At 34.6% G+C, this 17,834-nt stretch overlaps 1 protein-coding gene across 1 annotated transcript in view; it reads right to left on the minus strand.

Moving 5' to 3' along the window:
• Positions 1–2,215: 2,215 nt before the first annotated feature.
• Positions 2,216–17,834, minus strand: part of LOC148938960 (uncharacterized) — a 43,255-nt gene continuing 27,636 nt past the window's right edge. Inside the window, exon 2 of the mRNA XM_089107379.1 lies at positions 2,216–2,922. Within this exon, the coding sequence (XP_088963505.1) occupies positions 2,320–2,922 (603 nt within the window). The 3' untranslated portion in view covers positions 2,216–2,319. The remainder of the gene's footprint in view (positions 2,923–17,834) is intronic.

The raw sequence follows: 17,834 nt of genomic DNA on the forward strand, positions 1-17,834 counted from the left end.
TAAATGTAGATAAATATACTAGAGAACAATAATCAATATTAGACTGAATCAGAGCAAATAAATGCTTCGTAAAGCAGAGTAGGGCAAGTAATGCTTCAACCTTCACATTAAACCAGCATAACTTGAAATATTTAATCGTATATTTTGAATGTGTGTTTTGAAGATAAGCTTTCGTCAATCACAAGTCCATTTTCACCCGAGATATTGATAATAGATACTTTGAAGAAGTAACTCAGGTAATACGAGGGCATATATTTGACTTCCTGCCGTAAATTATGAGATTAGTTTTTGATAAATTCAAAGCAATAAAATTTGAAGAAAACCAATCAAGAACATTAGAAAAAGCAGTATCAAGTTCAGCCTCCAACTCCTCGTCATTCCTCTCAGAAATTGAAACTTCCATATCATCAGCAAAATGTGTGCTGAGATATGGGATTGCCAAAGCGCGGTGAAGATCATTTATATAAATTAGAAAAAGCAGAGGACCTAAGACAGATCCCTGAGGTACCCCAACCATCGAGGACTGAGGAACAGGCGAAGAGAGGAAATTGCCTCCATCTATTCGTTGCATTCTCATCAAGAAAATATTTAACTAGATCTAACGCCGGTCCGCACACACAAACAATTATCCAATTTACGAAAAAGAATACAATGGGATATTGTATCGAATGCTTTTTTAAAATCTAAATATATAGTTGCTGGAATTTCACCTCTATCTAAGCATTCATTAATATATTGGATGAGAGCAATGATAGCGTGTTCAGTATTGTGTCCAGACCTAAAACCAAACTGGGAATTTGTGAAGAAATTAGACGATTTAAGAAAGTCATAGAACTTCTTATAAATTGTCTTCTCAAATATTTTAGAAAATGCTGACAAAATAGAAATATGTCGGTAATTTGATGGGTTCTCAGGAGAGTCACCTTTGTGAAGTGGAATTATCCTCGCTTATTTAAAAGCATACGAGAATAGATACGTAATATACGGGAATAGATGTTACGTAATATAAGATTGCTTACCTATGTAAATTCATTGAGGATGACGTAATCTCACGTGACTGGTTTTGATAGAGCTGAGTTAATTGTTTACCTATGCGAATTTATTGAGGATGACGTAATTTTGCGTGTCAACGAGACTTGTTGTGATAGAGCTTACGGGTCACTAGTCAATTGGGGAGCCCTCGGATGTGAATTAGGATGACATATTGCGCTCACATTGGTGTTATGTAATACTTTGAGAGATGTTTTTTTTTCTTCAAGACATTTTCTTCGAGATGTGTTTTTTCTTCGAGAAGTTTTTTTCTTCAAGACATTTTTTTCTTCTGGACATTTTCTTGAAAATTTTTATTTCTTCGAGAATTTTTTTTCTTCAACCATTTTTTTCTTCCAGGTATTTTTTTTCTAAGAGATTTTTTTTCAAGTTGTCTTTTTCTCAAGATATTTCATCAAGGCATTCCCCAAGCTCCTTACGCAAGACGTGTTTTGATTCAGGGAACCTTTATCATCCGTCATCTAAGAGTTTTTTCCGGTGTAGGAACCGAACGTAAGACAAGGGATTTCCCAATGGAGTGATGCCTTAGTCATCTGAACTGGCGAGCAATTGTTATTATTACGTTCTTGGAAATAAATCCTGTGCAATAGGTTTCATGATCTTAACTACAATTTCCCCTTTTTCTCCGTAAGCTATGGATCGCATGTTTTTATTCCCAAGGAAACAGTTACCATGGAAAGGAGAAATCAATTACTGGAAATAGGTTTAGGGAAATTATTATTTTACTTTTACACACACGTGGGTATTACATCAGAGTTATGTAAATTTAAACACAATTGTTATTGTTTTTTTAGATAATTTTTTTTCTTCAAGACATTTTCTTCGAAATGTTTTTCTTCAAGACATTTTATTCTTCCAGATGTTTTTTTTCTTCAAAACATTTTTTCTTCCGTAGGTTTTTTCTTCAAGACAATTTTTTCGAGAGAGAGAGAGAGAGAGAGAGAGAGAGAGAGAGGGAGAGAGAGAGAGAGAGAGAGAGAGAGAGAGAGAGAGAGAAAGAAAGAGAGAGAGAGAGAGAAAAAAAAACACACACAAACTCAAAGTCAGACTATTTTAATATCCATGCGTTTCTACAGCAGCATACACGCGCAGCCTACAGCAGCCATGCGTTTTTACTCTACCTATTTACTTACTTATCGTCTAGAGCATTAATTGAAAATTAACACACAAGCTAAATTTTTATTTCCAAAAATAAAAATTTATCAGCTGATGTCACAAAACCTTTTTGGAATATTTAATTTAAAACTCTCTAACGATTCGACCCCAAACTCAACTGAGCTTGTCTTTACCAGTTGAATTAGACATATATTCATTTTCATCAATTGATAGGGTAACATCCTCCACAACATCTTCCATGATCATGCCAGACCCTTCTTTTAAGTTGTATAGCTCTTGTAAAACTTCCTCATAGCTACGAAGTATAGGAATAGAGTCATCAATAAAGCTTGATTTTTCAAAATCAATTGAAGTATCATTTTCCCACTCAACAGTTGCTGTATATGCGGTTTGACTGCTATTGTTGATTATATTTACCATTTCCATTTCATTTCCACTGATGTTTTCCGATTTAGCTATTATTTTTTCAACGCTGTTGTTTCCAACCATTTTTGGTATTTCTATTATCGACGCAGTGGCGTTTTCAGATTCAACCTTTATTTTGTCGTTGCTAATGTTTGTAGTTATATTTGGCGACTCTATTACTGATACAGTAGCATTTTCAGATGTAGCCATTATTCTTTCACTACTGTTAGTTTTAATCCTGCTACTAAGTTGGTAAGCATAATCGAACACTTTAGTTATTTCGCTGTCATTAGCTGGCTTGTCTTTGAATTGCTTTTTCTTCTGGCAATTTATTGTATCTGCTACTAGTACCTGTGGAAATTAAAAGGCATTAAAAAGTATAATCATTCGCTGTAAGCCCTGTTCACACTCCCAGGGAAGCCTATTTATATGTCTTCCCAAAATTGACTCTATCCACGAATCGTCGGGATAAAGACCTAACTACTTATATACATTTTCAACCCTGAAATTACGAAAAAACAAATTTGAGAAGAAAACTAGGAAAAAGCATTTAGTATGGCTCAGTAACCAAAACACCCACGGATAATCAAGGCCAGATCCGCCTTCTAAGGTCTATTATAGTCGTTTGGATATCGAATTGACCAAGCTGGTAAAACAAATGGTGAAGCCATTTTCAATAGAAAATTCATTTCCGGTGTAATGAAGCGCAAATGGTAAAATAGTCTTTAGTGAATTCGGTGGGATGGGGTAGCCCCGCTCTTATTTATGGTAATTCGTGTTCGTTTTAATTTTAAGTTGATTATGCATTTTGATTGCTTTTCGTTTCAGGTTTTATTGCTGTTTCCCTTTTTCAATAAACGTTTCTTTTATATTAGTTTTAAAAAAGAGGGTTCTGAAATTGTGAAAAACAGTAACTGACGCAACGACTGGCTGTAATTGGCGGGGATTTCGGACAAAGAAAGCTTTTTCTGAGACTCAACATAATCAGAAAATTCTTCCCCATAATAGAACACAGTATAAAAATTAGGATATGACATCAAGTTATCTTTTTAACATGCTCCAAGAGATTAGTTATTCTAGTTGAGACTTATTCTAGCAGAGCAATTGAAAACGGCCACAAATTAAATCAAGCAAAACAAAGCTGCCAAACAAATTGCGCTTTGGGTAATATTAGATAAAAGAAAAATGAAGGTACGAAGCAACATTAAAGCTTAAATCGTCGTTCTTAAAGAATTGGACAAAAGTTCGAATTTTAGCGTAAGGACTGGGGTATTGAGGAGGGGACCGAATCCCTATTATACGAAATTGTTTCTGTTCGTTTTAAGTTTTAGTGTTGCTCTTTACTTTCAGCTGATTAAACGTGTTTTTTTATCTGATTTTTATAGTTTTTCAGATAATGCCGGGGAATCCCCCTTCCCTCCGTGAAAAATTCCCCCTCACGAAAAATTCATCCATGAAAATTTCCCTCCAGGTAAAACCTACCCCCAGCCTGGGATTTACCCACGGACGATTCCATCCACGCTTCAAATGACTCTTTGAGTAAGATAAAATTCGTAACATGGACTTGTATATACCTAGTTAGATACAAATATAAAATTATGTGTTTATTTATGAATCATTTTTTTATTTTGTTAATAGCTACTGAGTTTGTCCTTGAGTCCACTAGGATTAATAAAATAAATGACCGTTCAGGATGAAAACGGTCATTTATTATAATTAATTCAAAAAACTTTTCCCACAAAAGAAGTTTTTCAAAGAAAAGTAAAGAACTCCATTAAACAAAAAATGAGAAAAATAAAATCAAATAATCTACCAAGCGTGAAACTACCACAAATTAGCATCGATAAATAGATGAAGCCCAAAACGAACAGAAATTACAATAAATAACCAAGTCAGACTCAAAACGAGCAGAAATTAACATGAGTTGGGCTCAAAACCCCTATGCCTTCCCAAAGAGAACATAATAAGCATCTTAATGAAAAAAAAATATTTTTTTTTTACTTTTATAACTTTAATAAATCAAATAATATGAACATTTTGATTACTAAATCAGAGGTAACGATATAGCGTTGCCTATAGTAAAGGTCATACGGCTCCAGTGTTTTATTATTTATTATTTTTTTTTCCAGAGGCACTTCATATGGAAGGGGTCGTCGTAGAAACTTCAAAGGGGGCTCATTCGATTGGGAATCGAGAGTTCTAGTGCCCTTTTTAAGGGTTAAAAGTGATTGGAAAGCAACTAACACCCCTTCTACGCCCACCAATTCCCCAAACACATTCAATCAAAATTTTGAGACAAACATTTTGTTCAGCGTAGTTGATTTCCAAATAGAAATTATATTTTTGAGGAGGAAACTCCCCCACAGCCCTCAGGGCAAGGGTTCTAAGTTATTCCCTGGGGGAATATGAGGTTCTTATAGAAAGCTTTGTCGTAGAAACTTCGAAAAGGACTCATTCGATTGGAAATTCAAAGGGCTAGTGCCCTTTTTAATAGTCAAAAGTGATAGGAGGGCAACTAACCCCCCTCTCACGCCCACATTTTCCCCAAAGAAATCCAATCAAAATTTTGAGATAGCCTTTTTGTTCAACGTATTTGAAAATTCAGGAAATTAGGTCTTTGAGGATAACACCTCCCCCACAGCCCTCAGAGCAAGGTTTGTAATTTATGCCCTGGGGGCATATAAGGGTTTTGTATAGACAGCGTTGTCGTAGTAACTTCAGAAAGGGCTCATTCGATTGGAAATTTAAATGGCTAGTTCCCTTTTTAATAGTCGAAAGTGATTGGAAGGAAACTAACACCACTTCCACGCCCACCATTTCCCCAAACACATCCAATCAAAATTTTGATATACCCATTTTGTTCAACGTAGTTGAAAGTTCTGGAAGTTATATGTTTGAGCAGGACACTCCTCCCACAGTCCTCAGGGGCAAGGGTTATATGTTATGCCCTGGGGGCATATATGGTTCTTATGAAGGAATGCTCGTATAAACTTCAGAGAGGCCTCATTTGATTGGAGATTGAAAGTTCTAGTTAACTTTTTAGGTGTCAAAAGATATTGGAGGGTAACCAGCTCCCCCCCAAGCCCCTTTTTTCCAAAATGCATCCAATAAAAATTTTACAGTGTCGACACAACCCCCAAGGGCCCGGAGGCGGGCGTTGTAAGTTTTGTCCTTACATATATGGTCTTATGGAGGGGATGGTCGTATTAACTTCAAAGAGGGCTCATTTGATTGGAAATTGAAAGTTCTAGCTCAGTTTTTAAGAGTCAAAAGAGATAGGAGGGCAAATACCCCCCCCCTCTCCACGCCCTTTTTTTCTCAAACCCATCCGATAAGAACTTCGAGATAAACATTTTTTTAGAAATAGTTCAAACACCACATAACGAAAACTCCGGGGTCGGCACAGCCTCCCCGGGCCCGAGGGCAGGCGTTATAAGTTATACCCTGGAGGAATATAGGGTTCTAATTGAAGGGATGCTCGTAAAAACTTCAGAGATGGCTCATTTGATTGGAAATTGAAGGTTTTAGTTCAGTTTTTTAGAGTCAAAAGTGATTGGATGGCAACTAACCCCCCCCACGCCCCTTTTTCCCCAAATGCATCCAAAAAAAATTTTGAGATAGCCATTAAGTTAAAAATCGCTCAAAAGTCAGATAGCAAAAACTCAGGTGTCGACACAACCCCCCAGGGCCCGGGGGCAGGCGTTGTAAGTTATGCCCTGGGGCATATATGGTTCTTATGAAAGGGATGCTCGTTCAGAGAGGGCTCATTTGATTGGAAATTGAAAGTTCGAGCTCACTTTTTAATAGTCAAAAGATATCCGAGGACCTCTAGCCTCCCCCCCCCCCCACACGCCTTCTTTTTCCAAACCCATCTGATGAAAAATTTTGAGATAGCCATTTTGTTAGAAATAGTTCAAAGGTCGAATAAGGAAAAATCCGGTGTCAATACAACCCCCTAGGGCCCAGGAAAAGGGGTTCTAGTTATGCCCTAAGGACATATATGGTTCTCATGAAAGAGATTCTCGTATAAACTTCATAGGCTCATTTGATTGGAGATTGAAAGTTCTAATTCACTTTTTAAAAGTCAAGAGAGTTAAGGGCAACTAGCCCCCCCCCACGTTCTTTTCTCCCCAATCCCGTCCACTAAAAATTTTGAGATAGCCAGTTTTTTGGAAAGTGTTCAAAAATTAGATATAAAAAACTTCCCCCCGGGCCCAAGGGATAGGCGTTGTAAGTGTTGTCCTGGGGGTGTATATGGTTCTTATGAAAGGGCTGCTCGTATAAACTTCAGAGAGGGCTCATTTGATTGGGAATTGAAAGCTCTAGTTCAATTTTTAAGCTCGAAGTTTTAGCTCTAAGTTCAATTTTTGTCAAAAGATATCCGAGGGCAACTAGCCCCCCCCCCACACACCATTTTTTCCCCAAGCCCATCCGATAAAATTTTTATAATAGCCATTTCATTAAAAATAGTTCAAAGGTCAGATAAGAAAAATTACTGTGTCGACGCAACCCACCAGGGCCTGAAGGCAGGTGTTATGAGTAATGCTCTAGGGACATATTTAGTTCTTATGGAAGGGATGCTCGCGTAAACTTCGGCTCATTTGATTGGAAATTGAAACTTCGTGTTCACTTTTTAAGAGTCAAAAGATATCCGACGGCAAATAGCCCCCCCCCACACACCCTTTTTTCCCCAAGGTCAGATAAGAAAAATTACTGTGTCAACGCAACCCGCCAGGGCCCGGAGGCAGGCGTTACGAGTAATGCTCTAGGGGCATATATAGTTCTTATGGAAGGGATGCTCGTATAAACTTCGGAGAGGGCTCATTTGGTTTGAAATTGAAAGTTCTAGTTCACTTTTTAAGAGTCAAAAGAGATCGGAGGGCAACTAGCTTCCCCTCCCCCCTCCTCCACGCCTTCAACGCATCAGATAAAAATTTTGAGATAGACATTTTGTTAAAAATAGGTCAAAGTTCAGATAAAAAAAAACTCCGGAGTCGACACAGCCCCCCAGAGCCCGGGAGTAGGCGTTGTAAGTTATGCCCTGGGGGCATATATGGTTGTTATGGAATGGATACTCGTATAAACTTCATAGAGGGTTCAATTGATTGGGAATTGAAAGTTGTAATTCACTTTTTAAGAGTCAAAAGTGATTGAAGGGCAGCTAGCCTCCCCCAACACTCCATTTATTTTTTCCCAGAGGCACTTCATATAGAAGGGGTCGTCGTATAAACTTCAAAGGGGGCTCATTCGATTAGAAATCGAGAGTTCTAGTGCCCTTTTTAAGAGTCAAAAGTGATCGGAGGGCAACTAGTCCCCCATGCCCTTTTTCCCGAAATACATCTGATAGAAAATTTGAGGCAGCCATTTTGTTAAAAATATTTCAAAGATCATATAACAAAAATTCTTTTACGTATGGCCATTTCGTTAAAAATAGTTCAAAGGTCAGATAAGAAAAACTCCTGAGTCGACACAAGCCCCTCCCCCCAGGGCCCGGGGTAAGCGTTGTAAATATTGCTCTGGGGGCATATATGGTTCTTATGGAATGTATGCTCGTATAAACTTCAGAGAGGGCTCATATTATTGGAAATTGAAAATTCTCGTTCACTTTTTAAGAGTCAAAAGAGATTGGAGGGCAACTAGCCCCCCTTTTCATGCCCTGTTTTACTCAAACCCATCCAATAAGAACTTTGAGAGAGTCATTTTTTCAAAATAGTTCAAAGGTCAGATAACAAAAACTCCGATGTCGACACATCCCTCCAGGACCCGGGGGACAGGCACTGTAAGCCATGTCCTGGGGCCGTATGTGGTTCTTATGAAAGGGATGCTCGTATACACTTCAAAGAGGGTTACTTGAATTGAAATTAAAAGTTGTAGTTCATTTTCTCAGAGTAAAAAAGATCGGAGGGCAACTAGCCCATATCGCCCTCCCCGCCTTTGGGTTTATCGGATGGATGAACCCATCCGATGAAAATTTCACGTGACCATTTTCTTAAAAATAGTTCAGTCATCGGATATTAAAACTCTGGGGTCGACACAACCGCCCAGGGCCCAAGGACAGGCGTTGTAAGGATACTCTGGGGATATATATGGTTCTTATAGAAGGGATACTCGGATAAACTTCAGAGACGGTTCATTTGATTGAAAATAGAAAATTCGAGCTCACTTTTAAAGAGTCAAAACAGACCAAAGGTTAATTAGCCCAACCCCCCCCGCCCTGTTTCCCCAAACTCATCCGATAAAAATTTTGAGATTGCAATTTTGTTAAAAATAGTTCAAACATCAGACAATAAAACTCCGAGGTTGACACAAACCCTTTCTTTCCCTTTGATATTGTTACTTTGATACCAGTTTTAATATTTTGATGAACATTTTATTTTTTTTTTAGGTTTGATTTTGAATTAAGGAATTTTTAAAAACTTGAAACTTTTTGCAATCAAAAACGAACAAAAATTAATTGAAAAAACTTTCAGAAAAATAAGTTTTTTAAAGAAAAGTAAAGGCCATTTTAAACTTAAGCTCAGCAGATACAAATACCTTATAAAATTCAAACTCAGAACGAGCAGAAATTACTATTAAAGAATAAATGAAACATAGAATGAACAGAAATTAAATAAACAATCATAGCAAAAACATACAACAAGTAATAATATAAATGAATAAATAGATCTTAAAGCGAGTAATGCTTAGATTGAATATGAAAATCAAACTTAAAACGAAAAAAAATATTTTCCTAATAAAGTATAAATGAAATTTAAAATGAAGAGAAATCAAATAAACAATCAATGCAAACAAACATACAATAGATATTAATGTAAGTGAATAAATAAATCTTAAAACAAGTGAAACTTAAATTGAATATGTAAATCAAGCTTGAAACGAACAAAAATAACTACAAACAAGAGTTTGGGTATGACCTCCTTCTCTCACTGTAAAAGTCTAAAACCTACTGCGTCATTGGGACTTTACTGAAAACTTTATGCGTCTTGAACAGTCTTGGAAAGTATAAAAAACATCAAGTTGAATATTTGGTGTATAGTGATATGAATTTTTGAAAGATCAATCAGTTCAAAAATTAATTTCACTGTAATTTTATTTTTATTTTCAATGCTGTAAGAACTGGAAAAGAAAAAAAAATTGTAATATAATTCGTTTTCAGTTAAGCGCCAATGACGCATTAGGCTTTTTTTTTTTAGGTGAACGGAATCAGTATCCAAACACTTGTTTGTAGTGATACTATATTCGTCTTGAACAACTTTAAAAAGAGGTAATAAATTAAACTGAATATTTGATGTATAATGATATTAATTGCTGAAAGCTCAGTTCAAAATGTTGCTATATGTTTATTTCCAATGTTTATTTTCATTAGAAAATGTTTGTCATAAAATTGGTTAAGCGCCAATGACGCAGTAGGTTTTAGTCTTTTACAGTGAGAGAAGGAGGTCATACCTCCTTCTCTGTCCTACCCCTTACCTCCTTCATAGTCTTTTAGACGTCAAGATTAGTATATACCAAGGTACCATATTGCGGCCTTTACGTTCCTTCCGGTTTTTTCTGGTAGGTAAACAGGTCATTACACTCGGTCATTACACTCTTTGTCAAGAGGATTTACGCAATTTCAAAGTTCAGCAATACCGGGTCCGAGAGTGATTGATTTTTTTGGACAATTGTCTTTAGTCAAGACTAGTTTTTTGGGAATGTGTCGTTGCTAAAGCTAACTCTCATTGGACAAAGGGGTATAAAGCTTATTGTTTTTGATAAGAATTGCACTATGAATGTATCGTTTGACGTGGGCATTTCTTATGAGCCAATCAGAGGTTGTTCAATATATGATAACTTGAATTGTGGTTTGGATTTGAATAAAAGAAATGGTTATGTTATTTGCTTGCATGTATAGGAATTCCCAAGTTATTTGCTTGCGTGTATATGAATTCCCATGTTATTTGCTTGTATGTATAGGAAATCCCATGTTATTTGCTTGCATGTATAGGAATTCCCACGTTTTTTTGCTTGCTTGTATAGTAATACCCCGGGTATTTGATTGCATGTATAGTAATGCCCTTGTTATGGGATTGCTTGTATAGGAATACCCAGGTTTTTTGCTTGCGTGTATAGGAATTCCCTTGTTATGTACGTGCAGGTATAGATATTCCCTTGTTATTTGCTTGCTTGTATAGTAATTCCCATGTTATTTGCTTGCTTGTATAGTAATTCCCATTTTATTTGCTTGCATGTATAGTAATTCCATTCTTATTTGCTTGAGTGCTTAGGAATTCCCAGGTTATTTGCTTGCGTGTATAGGAATTCCCATGTTATTTGCTTGCATGTATAGGAATTCCTATGTTATTTGCTTGCAAGTATAGGAATTCCCATGTTATTTGATTGCGTGTATAGGAATTCCCATGTTATTTGCTTGCGTGTATAGGAATTACAATGTTATTTGCTTGCGTGTATAGGAATTACCATGTTATTGGCTTGTCTGTATAGGAATTCCCATGTGATTTGCTTGCATTTATAGGAAACCCCAAGTTATTTGATTGCATGTATAGGTATTACCAAGGTATTTTGCTTGCGTGTATAGGAATTCCCGTGCTATTTGCTTGCATGTATAGGAATTACCATGTTATTTGCTTGCGTGTATAGGAATTCCCATGCTATTTTAAGGGCTTATGTCCCCCCCATGCTATTATAAGAGTTTATGTCCCCTTCCTATGCTATTCCAGGAGCTTATGTTCCTTTCTATGCTATTATAAGGGGCTTTTCCATGTGGTTTTTCTTTACTTGGTACCCATTAAAGAAAAAATTTTTGTGTTAAATAAGTAGTTCTTATATATTTTAAAAGAGCTTTACGGGATTTGAGACACTCTGTTGACTGATTCCGTTTGATTTTTCTTTACTTAGTGCTCATTAAAAACGAAATTTTTGTGTTGAATAAGTAGTTCTTGTATCTTTTAAAAGAGCTTTACGGGGTTCGAGAGACTCGGTTGTCTGATTCCGTGTGATTTTTCTTTACTTGGTGCCCATTAAAAAAGTTGCTAGCGAAAACCCCGTGTGGATGAGTTGAAATAAGAATTTTTAACAAGAAATGGCTGAAAAGTGTTTTGGGGGAGATGGGTTGATTGGCAGAAGGATGGATTAGCGAATTTAAAGTGGAGGGCGAGTTGCTAACGAAAAATCTAAGCTAATAGGAGTTTTTGACCGTAAACTCTAGTTTTTTGTAAGAAAATTATGGAAAATACAATTCGTTGGTTCATAGGTGAAACTTAAGTCCAGGTATGGATCGATAAATAAACTATTTCTGTAGAATCTGAGCTAACAAGGGTTTTTGACCATAAACTCTAGTTTCCTGTAAGAAAATTATCCAAAATACAATTCTCTCGTTCAAATGTGAAACTTAGGTCCATTCTCTGGTTCAAATGTGGAAAATCCCGTGTGAATGAGTTAAAATAGAAATTTTTTAAAAAGAAATGACTGAAAAGTGTTTTGGAGGAGATGGGTTAATTGGCAGAATGATGTATTAGGCTAGCGTAGTTATAGTGGAGGCCGAGTTGCTAGCAAAAATCCCGCGTGGATAAGTTGAAATAAAAATTTTTAACAAGAAATGTCTGAAAAGTGTTTTGGGGGAGATGGGTTGATTGGCAAAAGGATGTATTAGCGAAGTTATAGTGGAGGGCAAGTTGCGAGTGAAAAATCTAAGCTAATAAGGGTTTTTGACCGTAAACTCTAGTTTTTTGTAAGAAAATTATGGAAAATACAATATATTGGTTCATAGGTGAAACTTAAGTCCAGTTATGGATTGAAAAATAAACTATTTCTGTAGAATCTGAGATAATAAGGTCTTTTGACCATAAACTCTAGTTTCCTGTAAGAAAATTATGGAAAATACAATTCTCTCGTTCAAAAGTTAAAATTAGGTGAATTTTCTGGTTAAGATTTGAAAATTAAGTCAATTTTAGGATAATAATAATATTGATGAATTTCTTTTCTCATTAAATATTTTTTTTTTCATAAAAAAAAGATATTTTTTTTAAACTTCGAACTTACTCACCTTTTTTTTGTACTTATCTTAAAATTATAAAATATTCTTACGACTCTAACAATATAAATATGTAATTGTCAAGAGACAAACATTGGACCTTCCACTGGTACTATATGTCCGGATATCGACACTACCTAGTCTATTACATGTATTAAATCAGTATTTTTTACGCAGTAGTACGATAAACCCATAAGTCATATCTTTTAAAAAAGTGAAGATGGAGCATTGTAATAAAGTGTGTTCACATTTCAATATTATTGTAGCATTGAATGCTGACAAGTAGAAGTATTTAAACTAAGAAACAAGTAAAAATGGTAGCACTGTTGGAAATGTATGTGTGCATTGTCATGACAGTAAGGTATTTAATTTCTTTGGAGTACCAAAAAAATTCAACTCTTGTTAGGGTGGATATGCAAGAGTGTGATATCCAGAGATGATAGCATTAAAAGAAAATGACAACATAAAAATAATAGTTGATGAAGAGGGACATCTTCTTGCCAGTGCTTGTGGTAATATGCTACCTCTTGTTACATCCCATCTTCAACTTTCGGGTATTAGCATTCAACGGAAGATAAAAAGAAGACTTGCATACTCTTCTACTAATATCATAAACAATTTCTTGTCGACGTGACGAAACTGTTACCTTTTTAAAAATAATGTTGTAATAGACAGTGAAATTGCCGGAAAAATAAAAAGGGCATTTGCAAAAAATATCACTAAGGAATATAAAGATGAATCGATGAAAAAAAAAAAACAGCAAACTTCACTACCATTAATCAAACAATTAATGAACCAAATAATAGTAAAGATGAAGTGCATATTGAACATATGGAAAGCCCTATAGGAGACCCGAGGACACAAGTTAGGATTTTTGCAGTTGTAAAAGCTAAGAAGAATAACTATTTGAAATACGAACAAAGCAAATGCGATTGCACTCTCGGATGAGTAGTCGGGTATCTTAAATAAACTACGTACTTAATTTTCTTTTTAATACCAAAAAAATTCAATGATACACATGGTGGATATGGAAAAGTATCATTTCCAGAGATGTTAGTACTCAAAGAAAATGCCAACATAAAAATAATAGTTGATGAAGAGGGATATCTTCATGCTAGTGCTATAGGTAACATACTACCTATTGATAGAACCTTTCATCAACTATTAGGTATTAGAATTCAAATGAAAGCAAAGAGGGATAAAAAGGCATACTCTGCTACTAATATCATTAACCATACCTTGTCTAAGTGCCTAAACTGTTACTTGTGTAAAAATAATGTGATAATAGAGAGTAAAATTGCCAGAAAAATGAAATGAGTATTGTCAGAAAATATCACTATGGAATATAAAGATGAAACGATAAAAAACAAAGCACCAGCAAACATTACTGACATTGATCAAACACTCAATGAATCAAATAATACCAAAGACGAAAAGCATATTGAATCTGTTCATGAAACACCAGTAAAAATTGTGTATGATTCAAAATGGAATAATGATTATTCCACTGATTACGAACCAAGAGAAGACAATAACTACAATATCAAGACAGAACATGGGGAACCATTTTATGGAACAGATTCAAAATGTCCAAAGTTAATCATTGATATTAATAATGTATCATAATATATTTTTGTATTAATATTCTACATAACACTATTTCATTAAAAACATTACATTGTTATATGTTCATTATTTTTTAGAGTAAGCTAGCACATCAAGCGCTTAAAATATCTATTAAAACATCGAAAATGGAATAAAAGGAATTTGCATACATCCATCGTCAGACACATGTGATAACATTGTCAAAATCTAGCTATCAGAATAAGAAATTGTAGGTAAGTAAGTAAGCAAGTAAGTAAGTAAGTAAGTAAGGAAGTAAGTAAGTAACAAACTCTTTTTTGAATTCACCTCCTGGTTATACAACACAGAAATTTCATTCAATAAATTATGAAAAAAATTGTAAGCAAGTAACAAAAAATTGTAAGCAAGTAACAAACCCTATCCTGAAGTCACCTCTCAGATCAAACGCTTTATTGATTCCACCTCTTTGATATACAGTACAGATAAATAAATAAAGAAATTATGAAAAAAAATCGCCACTACTTAACTTTTTTTCTCTTTATCACCCCAACTTGACGCTGATCTCCTATATGCATAAATGTAATTAAATTAATTGTTAAAAAATTCTAAGGCACCAACACTATTTTTACTGATGTATAGTCTTAGATAGACACAATGGACACTTCAGTCTAGAAATTCTGACAGCATTTGTAAGTAAGTAACAATCTCTTTATTGATCTCACCTCTTGAATATACAGTACAGATACTTCATTCAAGAAACTTGATTAAACACGTTTTTTGAAACTACATGCTATGTGCATGCCTTTCCTTGGCACCTTTCCAAGTGAACGGGAAATCCCCACTGCTTCCTACGACGTGAAAAAAGTAAGCAGTACGACAACTCCGCGTTTTCTACCAGACAGATTTTTTGGTTTTTTAGACAACACGAGAGACATGCACAGTCGACATATCCTTATTTCGTTTTTTAAAATTCTAGAAATTATGAAAAAATTCTCATCTAGTAACAATTTCTTTCTTTAAGTCACCTAATGTGTAGAAATTATTGAAAAATTCTCAGTAAGTAACAATTTATTCCTTGAAGTCAACTCTTGGATACACAATACGGGAATTTCATTCAAGAAATTATGAAAAAAATTGTAACTAAGTAGCAAATTCTTTCTTGAATTCACTTGTTGAATAAACAAAAAGACATTTCATTCAAGAAATTATGACAAAATTCTAAGTAAGTAACAAACTTTATTGTTTTCACGAGTTAGATATACGATGTAGAAATTAAATTCAAGAAATTATGAAAAAATTGTAACTAAGTAGTAAATTCTTTCTTGAATTCACCTGTCGGATAAACAAAAAGACATTTCGTTCAAGAAATTACGACAAAATTCTAAGTAAGCAACAAACTCTTTATTTTTTTCACGAGTTAGATAAACGATGTTGAAATTATTTTCAAGAAATATTGAAAAAATTATCAAGAAGTTACCATTTCTTTCTTGAAGTCAGCTCTTTGATACACAGTACGGAAATTTCATTCAAGAAATTATGAAAATAATTGTAAGTAAGTAAGAAACTCTTTATTGATTCCACCTCTTGGATATATAGTACAGATACTTCATTCAAGAAATTATGAAAAAAATCGCAAGTAAGTAAGTAACAATTTTTTTTCTCTGTCAACTCTTAGATACACAATACGGAAATTAAATTCAAGAAATTATGAAATTATTTGTATGTAAGTAACAGTCTCTTTATTGACTTCTTCTCTTGAATATACAGTACAGATACTTCATTCAAGAAACGTGATTAAACACGTTTTGAAACTACATGCTATTTCCTTGCCATTGCTTGGCACCTTTCCAAATGAATGGGGATTCCCCACTGCTTCCTACACATTGCAAAAAGTGAGCAGTACGAAAACTCCACGTTTTCAACCAGACTGGTTTTTTAAACAACACACCCACAGAGATGAAACACACAATACGGAAATTTCATTCAATAAATTATAAAAAAATATTTGTAAGTAAGTACCAAGCTCTGTATTGATTTCACCTCTTGAATATACAGTACAGATACTTCATTCAAGAAAAACGTGATTAAACACGTTTTGAAACTACATACTATTTGGATGCCTTTCCTTGGCACCTTTCCACACGAGCGAGGATTCCCCGCTGGGTCCTACACATTTCAAAAAAAGTGAGCAGTACGAAAACTCCATTTTTTCAACCATCCGTGTTTTTTAGGTACCAATCTGGAGAGATAGGCAACGTCGACATCGCTTAATTTAATTTTTTTAAGGTTCATTTAGACGGGGTTACGGGGGCATCCTTACCCCCGGAGAAAAGTAAATTAAAAAAAATGAAATAAAGCAATGTCGTCTTTTCCTATCTCTCCTGATTGGGCCCTAAAAAACCAGTCTGGTTATAAAAGTGGAGTTTTCGTACTGCTCACTTTTTGCAATGTGTAGGAACCAGTGGGAAATCCCCGCTCGTTTGGAAATGTGCCAAGGAAAGGCATGCAAATAGTATGTAGTTTCAAAACGTGTTTAATCACGTTTTTATTGACTGAAGTATCTGAACTGTATATTCAAGTGGTTAAATCAATAGAGAGCTTTTTACTTATTTACATATATTTTTTTTATAATTTCTTGTCTGATTTTTCCAGATTGTGTGTGTGTCATCTTTGTGAGTTGGTTGTCTAAAAAAACAGTCTGGTTGAAAACATGGGGTTGTCGTACTGTTCACTTTTTGCAATGTGTAGGAAGCAGCGTGGAATTCTCGGTCATTTGAAAAGGTGCCAAGCAATGGCATGCAAATAGTATGTAGTTTCGAAACGTGTTTAATCACGTTTTTTGATTGAAGTATCTGTACAGTATATTCAAGAGAAGAAATAAATAAGGATACTGTTACTTACTTACAAATACTTTCATAATTTCTTGAATTTAATTTCCGTATTGTGTATCTAAGAGTTGACAGAGAAAAAAAAATTTTACTTACTTACTTGCGATTTTTTTTCATAATTTCTTGAATGAAGTATATGTACTGTATATCCAATAGGTGGAATCAATAAAGAGTTTTTTACTTACTTAAAAATATTTTCATAATTTCTTGAATGAAATTTCCGTACTGTGTATCCAAGAGTTGACTTCAAGAAAGAAATGGTAACTTCTTGATAATTTTTTCAAAATTTCTTGAAATTAATTTCTACATCGTTTATCTAACTCGTGAAAACAATAAAGAGTTTGTTGCTTACTTAGAATTTTGTCATAATGTCTTGAACAAAATGTCTTTTTGTTTATCAGACATGTGAATTCAAGAAATAATTTACTACTTAGTTACAATTTTTTCATAAGTTCTTGAATTTAATTTCTACATAGAATATCTAACTCATGAATTCAATAAATAGTTTGTTACTTACTTGGAATTTTGTCATAATTTCCTGAATGAATTGTCTGTTTGTTTATTCAACAAGTGAATTCAAGAAAGAATTTGCTACTTAGTTACATTTTTTTCATAATTTCTTGAATGAAATTTCCGTATTGTGTATCCAAGAGTTGACTTCAATAAATAAATTGTAACTTACTGAGAATTTTTCCATAATTTCTACACATGAGTTGACTTCAAGAAAGAAATTTTTACTTGCTGATAATTTTTTCATA

Source organism: Artemia sp. Qi Xiang Cuo, unplaced genomic scaffold, assembly GCF_049724085.1.
Source record: "Artemia sp. Qi Xiang Cuo unplaced genomic scaffold, ASM4972408v1 HiC_scaffold_23, whole genome shotgun sequence".
Taxonomy (NCBI): domain Eukaryota; kingdom Metazoa; phylum Arthropoda; class Branchiopoda; order Anostraca; family Artemiidae; genus Artemia; species Artemia sp. Qi Xiang Cuo.